The 12,138-nt window shown below is 44.8% G+C and overlaps 1 protein-coding gene across 3 annotated transcripts in view; it reads right to left on the bottom strand.

Annotated features, from left to right (window-relative positions):
* LOC144150949 (uncharacterized) overlaps positions 1-712 on the bottom strand; it is a 63,577-nt gene extending 62,865 nt beyond the window's left edge. The window contains exon 1 of one of the 3 annotated variants that reach the window (XM_077682255.1): positions 547-712. In XM_077682255.1, the coding sequence (XP_077538381.1) occupies positions 547-604 (58 nt within the window). In that variant the 5' untranslated portion in view covers positions 605-712. The remainder of the gene's footprint in view (positions 1-546) is intronic. The other 2 variants (XM_077682254.1, XM_077682253.1) reach the window with 2 other exon arrangements.
* Between the last annotated feature and the right edge of the window lie 11,426 nt (positions 713-12,138).

Here is a 12,138-nt window from a genome sequence, read left to right as displayed (position 1 = left end):
ACTCCGCTCCAGCGTGACAGTTTATCAAACAGTTCATTGGACATGCGGAACACATCACTTTAGTTTTTCGTAATAAGAAGCATGGTCGTGTCATCCGCATACATTATAATATTATCAGAGCTACCAATATTGGCCAAATCATTATTATAGTATATGCAAAATAGCAAGGGTCCTGAGATGCTTCCTTGCGGTACTCCTGCAGAAATATTTACGGTACTTGCGCTACTCTTCTAGAAGGTAATATTTTTTGCATAGCCGCGGTTACCAAATTTGTGATGTGCTTGCCACAAACTATGGCGTCAGCTAGAAAGAAAGATATCATAAATATCTCTTTTAGGAAATGGATCATGAGGCCCGCTCTTTTTACCTTTTTTTTTCCTGTAGGTGTACCAGTTATTTACCTCCCAGCAGAAAAGAAAGACAATTATGCAAACTATATAACTATATATTACATTTAGTTACACTAATGTACACGTTTAAATTTCAGTCACCTTCATTGGATTTTTCACCTCAAGCCAATTAACTCTGAGAAGTTTGGATGCCTACCTTTTGTGAAGCTTACGAAGGCCACAAGGGCCACGAATAATTCCAGATGTTTCTTCATAGCTTCTGGCTCTTTGGCTCCCTAAACGAAAGCCCCCCTCCAACTGTCTCCCGGGCAGGCCATAAACAGGCTTTTTCTACAAAAGGACGTGTCTGAAAGGCAACGTCAATAAAAAGACGACCACCAGATGCTTAGTGAACAATTCCTGAAAGGATCTGGAGACAAAAGATGTCAAATTGACTGCCTTCTTGTTATAGCTGGATGAAAGAAGTTAAAAGAATGAACAGAGCTTAAACGAAAAAAACTTTTACATTCGTTCTTTTTTTGAAGTCGTGTTAACATCAGAGGACTTTTCTCGCCCGTGTTTTTACATCTTTTCGCATCAACCGTCGAATTCAGTGGTTATTTTTCTCTAAGTCTGAGGAGTTCGATGCATGTAGTTATATAAAAGCTGTTATTTGCTGAATATTTCGATTTAAAAAAAACATAAATGCAATTTTAACGCGACTGCAAATCATTTATATAGACGGGAAGTTTTCAGAGTAGTTCAGAGTAACACTCGCATCGCGTTTCCTGTCCATCGCGAGTCTTTGTCTGCTGCACTGTTAGAAGTTCCACGTCAAAACAGTGTTTCAAAAATGAATAAAGATATTATTCCAAAGCGGTATCACGAACGCCATTTTGTTCTATGCTCAGAAAAAGGCTCTGAATGTCAAAACTTTTTCTATGTGACCACATTATGTTGACCTTAGAACCAGTTCAGTACGCAGGCTTTTCAGAAACTGCAGCAGCAAAGTCAGTTATGGGTTATGATTACCGCGTTTTTTACCATGAGAGGAAACGTCACATCAGCGGTGTGGGTTGTAAAAATGTAGGCCATTTTCGATTCCATTCACTAACTGTATTTTTACTAAAGATTTCCAAGCATTTCAGAACAGCTCGCCATTGCCTGCATAAATGGGTTGTTACAGTTTTCAATACTGGTTAATGTATTATCATCGCCAACCCCACCTTTTTCTCTCATTTGTGGCTTGCAAGCCACATTGCGGCTATACAGTGAACGATACGTGTTCCGGCTGGCTACAGTGAACGATACGTTTCCCAGTTTTAGTGCTTACAATTAACCTGGAATTCCTAACCGTCGAGACGTCTCTGTGCAACTAAGCGCTATTCAGCGCGAAATCATAAATTGGACTTCCTGCAATGGCAACTCTTCCGGACATGCAAACAAAAACAATTGGCCGCTTATCTTCTCGCTTCGCTGCAAATGTCTTCAAACGACAAGTGTTCCGCCGCCCCTACCGCGTAACCGCCTCCGTGGCCTCATCCACCCTCTTTATACGCTGTTTCCTTACTCTCTTGATGTACCCATTGGAGGCGTATGTAGTTCCATTTTTCCGCCTAGGCACTGCTGAAGCGACATCTACTTAAACAGTGTGGGCTTAGTGCTCGAGCCATGAGCACAAGGCTCGGGAACCAATCTAGTTTTTAATGTTGTGGTTACAACAACTCTCGTTGCATTTTTTTTAATTATCTCTCTCAAACACCGAGCACCCATATTTATCATCAGCCTATTTAAGTCCACTGAAAAACGAAGACCTCTCCCATTGACCTCCAACCGTCTTATACTGCCGTGGACCCTTCGCCTCCAAATTTTCTTATTTTGTCCCTTCTTCTAGACCATCTCTCTGTAGCCACTCTGCTAACCTGGTGGTCCACCGGTTTTCATTTCGTCTCACTACATGGGCAGCCAAAGTCTATTTTTTTCCTAATTTATACTATGATATCTTGTACTCGAGTTTGTTCCCTCATCCATGCAATTTGATCTCTGTTAGGGGCGTTACTCCTAACATCCTCCGTTACATGACCAGTTAGGCCGGCCTGAGCCTTCTTTCCAGTTTAGTAAGGCGCGAAGTTTTCCCTCCATAACTCAACACCATAAGCATGCATGGGTGGGATACTATTGTTTTTAGTGACAGACGTAGCTCACTTTTCATTATGTCGGAGTGCTTGCCAAGTGCTCCCCAGCCCATACGTAATCTGCGCCGGAATTTTTTTTCTCGTGGTTTCGATCACCAGTTACGAGCTCCCCGGTTTCGATCACCACTTACGAGCTCCCCGAGCCACTTATATCCTTTACGGGATTCAGCGTTCAGTTACGTGGAGAAAGAGTTTTTTTGCAGGCTTATCAATCATTACTTTCGAATTATTAGTACTAATGTGTAGCCCCATGGCCAAGCTTTCTAATTGCATTTCCTCGAGCATATTTGCGGGTGCTCAACAGACGCACGGAGCAAGAAAATGGCGTCTCCAAACCCCAGAAGGCTCAATATTCCAATTTATTCTTAATTGTGCGTTTCCACGTCAAACGTTCTAAATGTCCCCTCCGGATATGCGGTGGACAGTTCTGCCAAAATATCGCCCCGTCGCACTTCCGTTTCGGTCGGGAACGTTTCGCTTGTCTTATTACGGAATATTTTGTCCGTAAATTCCTCATATATGTCGTTTTAGAGTCTTCTGCATGTGTCTTCTATTCCCTGGTATTGCAATGCCCCACGCGCTGCTGCGAAGAATACTGATTTAAACGCTTGCCATGCAAAGGGTCGTATTGTACTCCTTGGGTTGTTCTATTAACGATGACATGAATGTGATCTATTGTACAGTATCGTTTTCTAAACCCAGACTGTTCCCGCGGTTGTAGGAAACCTAGGCTTTCGCATAGACGGTTAACTATTACTTGGTAAACAGCTTGTATGGAACTGAGAGAAAGCATATGGGTGTGTAATTCTTAAGATTTCTGGTGTTCCCCTTCTTGTAGATGAAAATTATGTCAGAGCTTTTGCAAACTAGGGGCACCAAAAAACTGCTTTGGCTTTTGAAAAATTGGCTAGCAATCATTTCTAGAACAATACACCCTTCCTCCTTTAAAAGATCCATGGTTATGATGGCAGCAACTGCAGCTTTTCCTCTTTTTATGTCCGTGAGAGGCTTTTCTACTTCTTCTTTGGTTACTAGTGGGGCATGTAAATATATTTTCGTAGGGCTCAGTAGCTTCCCCTGGTACTACGTAGCTGCCACAGTCTGATATAGAATCGTTCCCCTATTTTTGTTATGGCGTCCATTCTCTGCTTAGAGTTAATCTGTTGGCCTCTAAGTGCGTACATTCTGTATTTGCTCATAGCTAGCTTCTTCATAGTTAGTTTTAGTCTTCCTCCTTCGTTAAGCGTTTTCTTGATAACAGCCACTATGCAGCATGGCCGCTGATATCAGACCGCGTGCGCTTCGCAAAACACGCGCAGGGTGATCTTCGAGGCAATGGTTCATTCATTTCACTTCTGTTAACAAATTTCAACAGCTCGCCTAATTAAATTTGACCCACCATACGCGAAAATTGCATGTTCTTGTGCTTCGCAATATCTTCCTTAGTTTTCAGAATTAGTTTGTCACTTTCGTAGACGCTGCTTCTCCAACAGCTGCTGCGGACTCTGAGATTACTCTTGTTAGGTTGTCGTTTAGCATGCCCACACTGTTCTTGTTCAAACCGGTTAAGAGCAAAAATTTGTCCTGAAGGGTTAGTTTAAACTTCTGCGTCCTCGAACTTACTCCATGTTACGTTTCCTACTTTTCGCTCGTCTCCTTCTTTACTTTTTTATGTGCACCTTTATTTTGCACCCAAACATCCTATGATCGCTTCTCCAAATCTCGCCTCGTCCCTTCACCTCCTCCACATCACTTGAACTCTCTACTAAGGATGAAGTAAATTGCGTTTTTTAAGTGCGAATGCACTTTATAAGCGACCCCGAACCTTCCGCCGTCCGCATAGCAACAGCTGCGGGTGCGCGCGCTTTTCGTCTTCCTTAGCAACGGGGGGAGATGGGCGCGCGCTGCCTGGCCGCTGACATGGCACATACCCACGTGGGAGATTGGCCAGGAATAAGTGCGAATGCACTTCTTAAGCGAGCCTGAATCGTCGCGCTCGCATAGCGCCTCCTCTCCTAAAGCCCTTTACTACTCTCCAGCTCGCAACACCCTCTCTCGGCGTGCCAGCCAGGCCACCACACTATATAAAAAAAAACAGCATCCGGCGCCAGGCTTCGATCTGCGGACTTTGCGGCCGCAGCGCGACGCTCTACCAACTAAGCCACGGACGCGAAGTTGATATCAGTGTTAGTAACGCGCCTTATATCTTTAACGCATTCAAACTACGTTGTCAGCGGCGTGCGTTGGGGACTCAGCGGCGTTATAGCGGCTTGATAACTGCGTGGTGTACACGTGATACTACAAACCCGCTAGTTCTGCATTCTCTCACGTGACTGCGCCTCCTCTCCCTTCACTCCAGTCGGCGCTTCGCAGCTGCGGTGCGCTGCGGTGCGGTGCGCTCCTCCTCTCGAACATACACGTTAATTCACCAAGATTTCCGCAGAGGGACAAACGAGGCGTGTTAAGCCGAACGTGATCACGAGGGGGTGTAATTGCAACTAACGGGCAAAATGCCACCAAACTTCAACAAACTCCCCCTCATAGCATCACCCCGTGCTTCGCACTTCCTCATACTCCCCTTCGGGGAAATGCGGGGGAATTTTTTTCTGTTGTACCGTTTAGACTTTTCCGTGTTCATCTCCTATGATTCCGTTTGCAGAAGAATGTGTTCATAAGCCTGAGGGTATTTCTCTCGGCAACTTCAACCACTGCATCCGTCGAATGTTGTTATTATCTCTTCCAAAGTTTCCCTCGGAACTATCACCTACTCGGTTCTCACCTACGTCTGTGTAAGTCTCTCATCACAATCGCAAACTCTGTTGTTCCCGTCTTCATTGCCGAGTCATTGTCGTCGTAGAAACTGTCCACGTTGTCATGGCAGCTGGCTGTTGGCGCACAGGCTTGTACTATCTTTAACCTGTACCGCTTGCTTGACTTGATCATGACGACTGGGACACATTAGTTAATGTATACACCTATGTTTCAATAGAACACCTCGAAGAACCCCATTTACGCGTTACATCTTTCATCAAATAAACCTAACGTTATTTTTTTGCTGAACAACTTTGGAAATATTCAGCATATACTTGAATTTTTTAAATAAGATTGAAGATATTTTTCCTGTATAAACGTCTCGCTTAACAATACTTAAAACTTAGGCCGGGAGGCTGAATCGAGACGCAGAGACAGACGGAACAAACTTTTGGTGTTTCAGTAGCCCCCTAAAACCTATCGTCTTTAAAAGGCAGAACCGTGGCTGAATACTTCGCTGCAAGGTGGAAACATTTATGTAGCCCACGGTAATCGGAGAACCTACAGTTTGGCGCAATTTTCATTCCAACGGTAACGAGAAATTATGACTGCGTCTTCGGTCAGAGTTGGGGAAAGCTTCAACCACTTCGCGAGTGCAGTGTGTGCTTTTGAAACAAAACTCCCAGCCCTTTCACGCAAGTATTTCTGTTCATTCGTCAAACAAAGCTTGTAATCTCCAGCCAAGATTGGGCTCAGTGTTTAAACAATACAGTACACCAGTCAAATTTAAAAAGGTAGCCGTAATAACCTAATAAAGAAACGATTTATTGGTGACAATAAAATGGCCCATGGTTTGATGGATTGTTAGGGCCATCGCTTAAGGAAGACTCCCACCAGTGCCACGCCCCCTTTAAAAAATTTTAAAGGGGTGTGTGGGGGCGTGAAAAATGCAGAGTCATTACCCCTGCCTACAATGACATAACGACTACTCATAATTTCATTTCTAATGCATGCTCAGCACCGAACAAACGAGGCATCAATACTGCGCTCTCATAACGAACATCGGCCATTGGCTGTGCCCCTCAACAAAAGAAATGAGTGTCGGTAGCTTGAGTAACTACTTCCCGCTTTTTAAATGTCGATGTTTTTGTTTTTGTGCTTTTATTGTTTTTTTTTTTTACTTTTATTCTCCTAAATTTATCTTTTTCAGCATCCTGCTGTTTTTTGAAGTGGCGTGAGAGTCAGTAACCTCCGAAATGGAATCGTGCGTAAGCCAGTGCCTACGGCAAGTGCTTGGGCCGCTGGGTTTTGAATACTGAGGCACAAAAAATGTCTGAAATGATAGTGAATGCACTCTTATTTTCCTTGAACAGGCGAAACCTTCCCATCTACCCGCACCTCTGCGCACACCTTGTTAATCTTAGGAAAGAAAACCTTCTTAGACATTCCATTACGACCACTAATCCGAAGCCGGAAACGACACCTTAAGACAGCCCTGATTTCGCTATCTGCACTTTCCCTATTCTCTCATCTTACCTTTTCATTCCCTTATCTTGTCCTTTATCTTCCATCAACCCCTGAATATCGGCTTGACTGCGCAGTACACGGAGGCTTTCCATGAGCCAACACCACTCCGCCATTGGTGCTACTCTGATGCTGTTCCTTTCCTCTGGTCATAAAATAATTGCCTAGCAACCACCGCATTTCAGCCTGTTCACGGGATATTCAAGGCCCTCTCCTGAACTTTTCTTCTCCTTCCTTCCAAGTTTCCTATTGACCGAGGAGAATTAATCCATAGCCAAAAGGTAAGGCATGTTTGCGCCGGTTGTACATAGTCCATAAATGGGAATTGGACGTATTTTTTGTGATAAAAAAAGCCAAAAAGAGGGCCCTACTGCCACCCTGTTTGCATCATATCGGGACCTTCAGCGGTGCTCTGCCTGCCTTTCCCGTGGCGGAGATCATCCCCGCAATTGAATGACAGCTGTTTTCAGTGTACAGCTTCTTCCCGCTTTTTGGAGTCTTAACTGCTCGTAAATCTAAGAGATGATTAGGTTAACCTTAAATACAAGTACATTGCAGTAACCGAATGCAGTAGAAACATCGTCTGTCTGTTTAATCACAAAGATCGAGTTAGAAACTGCCCAGTTATGACTAGACAATCACTTCGCCTCACGCCATTATGTCATTGTAAACAAGATTACTAACAACAGTGTTTACAGATTCCGTTTCACCGCTAGTTTTTGCTCGACTGATGTGGTGTGGAAATTGCTGCATCGCAATTATGATAGATAAGTGATCATTCACCAATAAACTGAAAACATTTCGTTCAATATCTCCGAGAGCTAACTTCGTTCACCCTGTATATACCACTACCATTGTTTAAAGAAGTGAGCTAGGTGTTATCACTCTAGATTTCTGTAGCCTTGAAGTTTGACCACTTTTGTTTTTACAACATCCAAATAATGACTGAGATTGTCTCGACTCACATTAGCCCAAGCATTCATCCCTGATTAGGTGGTTTTTACGGAAGAAGCTGACACTTGTAGGCATTTGGTGGCATTGTTATTTAGAGATATAAAGGGCACGCTCTTTATTTATGTCAGTGGTGCGGGAGAATATTTTGCGCAAATTTTGGACGTAAACTGATCGTGAAGCACGATTCTATTTCACGTACTTTCCAATTTCGTGCAACGAGTTTGAAATTTTAACTCCGCGAAGTCGAAGCAGGCTTTTCTCTATTGTCTGCCTAGAGTATCGTGGCTATCACTCTTCTCCGTGCACCGCGTCTTCGACATTCAAACAATTACATCTATTTTCAAACTGTCTCCCGCCAGTCAGTTTCCAAACCGTCGGCGATCACCATCACGGACAATTTTCAAGGGCAGCAATTCGGATACAAGAAGCTTCTTTTCGAATGATAGTTTTCGCCTCAACTTTCCAGATGCCTTATGGGGAAGCTGAAATGTAAATACAAGATTCATGTAGGACCCACTGACCGATGCCTGAAACAATATTGGTCGTGCCCAGAGCCGTACGCAACGTGTTACCAGTAATCGAGTAGTTGAAATCAATAGTTTTTTTGTAATTTATAAAAGTAATTGATTCTTTCTTTGAATACTGTAACGCCCTTATTCCACCAATTACATTATCGTGTAAATGATTACCGGTTAGCTTTTTTTTTCAAAAGCAAGTTGTAACCAGGTTTCTACGAGAGTTCACTTCCCGAAAAATATGCCACCACTCTGCATTGACCCCGGTCCTGTCAGTTTTCTCTGCAGCTCACCGCACATTACACCCAACTCTCTAGCTACCACAGAGACCACGGAGGGGCGACCGCACGGCGGTTCGTCTAACTGCCTCACTCGTCGATCTTAAGGCACCTTTATCACGGTGGTGGCCGGGCACGAGAGCAGTAAGGAAGTGCTTTAGTCAATCTTTCCCCGGTTCCCGTCATTGGTGCTGTGTCGCCATCTAGGGGCCACCGAAGGTTCAACGGAGGGCGCTGCAGTTGTCTTTCTGCCTGTGTATACGGGAGCTGCCGCCGCTTCGGCACGTGCTTTTTTGCTGCGCGCGTGTTACATTGCTCACGCTGAGGTAAGGTCCTAGTAAAATTTTCTTTTGACTTGTAAAACCAGACGCCTTAGCACGTGTCCAGCAAAAAAAAAGTTAGGTTTACACGTAGAGTAGCTACTGAGTTCATTTTGCCGGGCGCTTCCTGGTCGTCTCCTAGGGACGCGACGTCTGCTACGCACCGCTCGACCGGCCGAGTGACCCCACGATTTTACGGGATGAAATGTGTTTTTGGGTGGTCGTCGCGAGAGGACTTTTCGTCAGCAAGGCGAAAGCGGTTCAGTCTGTCACTGCACATCTTTCTCTCGTTTGCTACTTCGCTGAGTTGTTTGCACTTCGAACACCCGGTTATTATTTAGTGGAGAAACATTGAGGCTTGCGAGAAGTGTGGCATAAACGTGACCCCCGTTAATGTAGTTATGACCATTTAAATAATCAGCTGTTCCTATACAAAACGGAATGAAAGGGTCCATGATATTAAAATGTGCGGTGACAACGCCGAGTTTTAATTTTTCGTGCCTTTTGAGGAAGTTTTGTTGGCAGCTTTAGTAAGAAATATTAACCCGAATTAAGTTCATCAATGGGTTAGGGTGAAAGTACGGGGAAACAACAGGACAGCTTGTGGTGTATAACTTTTAATTGTTATTCATACATAGAATGTGCTGTATAACTATTTTATTACTATTAAAAAATGAAGTTAAACAGAAAATGAACAAACAGTAGTGAACTCGTTTTATTCCCCTCCAGGACAGAATTTGCAATAACAAGAATGAACGCAGCTAATATAGCCAGGTGGATTGGTAGAACCATTCTTTAAACATGCAGAATATGAGCCTATAGACGTTTGCAAAATGTCCCGAGCGCTAGCGGGGGAGCGGTAAGCCATTTCGGCAACCCTGGGCACCACCACCATGAAGGAATAGAAAACAAAGGAAAAGCAGCAACCGCAGAGCATCTCGCGTCTGTGGCGGCGTAATAACGTCGTTTTTCCCATAACAGGGTAGGAAAATACCCTATCTGTTCTTCCTTTTTTTGAAGAGCAGCATAGTCTGGACTTTTATTCGATGAGGCAGCCGACTGACACACCCTGGGAGACCCTACAATGTCAGCGCAGAATACCGTCATCTGTGATGCCGAACAGCAGCAGACGAATGCAGGATTTGTTACTAAGAACAAATAGCCTGACCGCTGCCTACTCGTTTAGTCGTCGAGTTATAATTGTGTTTATTCGATGCGCCCTTGCCCCGCCCTAGTGGCGGCGGGCTGCTATGAACGGACTATGCGGGGCCCGTTCTTTCCCGAGCTCTCACGTTGAAACTGTTCAAACTTTCTAAACCATATGCACGAAGGACGAAAGCATACATAAAGACACTGCTTTTGTCTCCACGAAATGCTCCGAACAATCTTTCGTTGCCTTGCAGACAGTAAAATATATTGTCTCTCATCTCTCTGGATTCCTGCGATCCATCTTTTTTTTTTCGTACGTATGTCAGTTGGAAACACTTGCTAGGATACATAAAAATAAGTTACGCAAGTTATAAACATGCCATGTATCTTCCACCTGCATCCCATAAGTAGTACAATTAGTGCATTGCGTCAGTGGGTTCGTACTTACATCGAGGTTTGTAGAAAAGCAAGGTTCTAATTCAGTTCGAGTACGGCGTGGTCGCTGCACGGTATGCGCCGTTAGCACCACGAGAGAGTGAAATTCACATAATGTCAATGCAAAAAATAAAGTCCTAAACCGAACTCCTCATCTACTGCCTTCCTTTTGCGCTCTTTGCCTTCAGCCGGCCTTGCTTCATTAAAATCCAAACATCATCATCATCATCTACTGTCATATAAATGTCAAAACAAGCAGAGTTAAACACGTCTGCAGGCTCGAATTTTTGGCTGCTACGACACAACTGGCCTTCCTGAGTGTTCGCGTTAAAGCTCCGGCAGTCATGATCTGCACTTGAAACTGTACCACAAAGCAGTTCTCAAAAAACGGAAGGCGAGCGCGTTCGCGGTTCAACGAGGTTGTAACATTCATAGGCGCGGGCAGGGCGAAGCACGAATGCAGGCTCGAATTTGCCTGCACCAAAACAACTCTGCTGCCTAAATGTTCGGCACTAACAACGGCGGCAGTCATGACCGGCATGTGAAACGCAGCTATCAAGGTAGTGTGAAAAAAGGACGAATAGATCTGGAGATTTTCAAAAAAACTAGTTGACTCCTCTGTCATAGGAATCAGTAAAATGGGAAAGTTAAATGTGCAGCCAAATCTGCAGCTTTACATAATTTTCGGGTCGGTGGCTGTCCTGTGGGTATGCTTGGCGAGAGACGTCCTGCTGGCGGGTCTTTTCGGCAAATGTGTAATGGCGTCATTTTCGTGACGGATATGACGTCACTCAAATGTTTGTGCATCCCGGAATAAAACATTTTCGTGTTAATAAAATGAAATACGCTAAAGGCGTTGGCGTCGTTCATACCTTCCGCAAGCATCCCTCCACGTAAACGCACGGCTTGCAAAGAGGTAGGCATCAGTTCGGAGACATATTACCTTATAATACTACAGCATCACTAACAGCGCATACAAAACAACAAAAATATAAACTCTTTATGAGGCTGCAGAATGGTGAAGCGATGGGCCCAAACGCGTAACCACAACGGCGTTCTTGCGCGAAGCTTCCTTTTTCATGGCGTCGTCGCGTTAACCACCAAAAAGCCACCGCAGAATATTCAGTGTGGCCCGCCTTTCTGTAGAGTGTCTATTCCGCCATATATGGACGTCATCGAACAGCACCAGATAAACAACTCCAAATATATTTATCAAAGCGGGAAAAAGTTGTAGCGGAAGCCGCTCGGCACCCACGCGCATTACTTTCTCCCCGGTATGCCGCCGACTCGACGGCAGTGCGCCTTTTTGAAGACGCGTATTGGCGACGCCACCGCAGGCTTAGGGTCCTTCCCCTGCGCTCTTTAATGGTCGCATTCCGGGAGAAGCGCTCAACTTGTTGTTCGGCCGACTCATGGCATAAGTCTTGGCGCCGTTGTCGCCTGCTCGCTCGGGGGCCGTTTTCCTCTCTTTTGAAGGACGCAGGGGTTCCCCTGATTTTCCTCGTCGAGGGAAGCTCTCGGCGCAGGCATCTTTGGAAAATAAACAGTCCTGTCTTGAAACTGCCAACCAGTTCCACGTCTGCTTTCTCGCCTCCTTGAGGCCGACATTCGGGGCTGCTACAAAATAAGTGACCCGAACAACGCTTCAACGAATACGCCGCGATGAGCTCCAACGACACCACCGCTGC

This window comes from Haemaphysalis longicornis, unplaced genomic scaffold, assembly GCF_048455015.1.
Source record: "Haemaphysalis longicornis isolate Haplotype H1 unplaced genomic scaffold, Haemaphysalis longicornis Haplotype H1 scaffold_81, whole genome shotgun sequence".
In the NCBI taxonomy this organism is placed as follows: domain Eukaryota; kingdom Metazoa; phylum Arthropoda; class Arachnida; order Ixodida; family Ixodidae; genus Haemaphysalis; species Haemaphysalis longicornis.
Note: the sequence above shows the minus strand (reverse complement) of the source record. Positions and strands in the feature narration are given on the sequence as shown.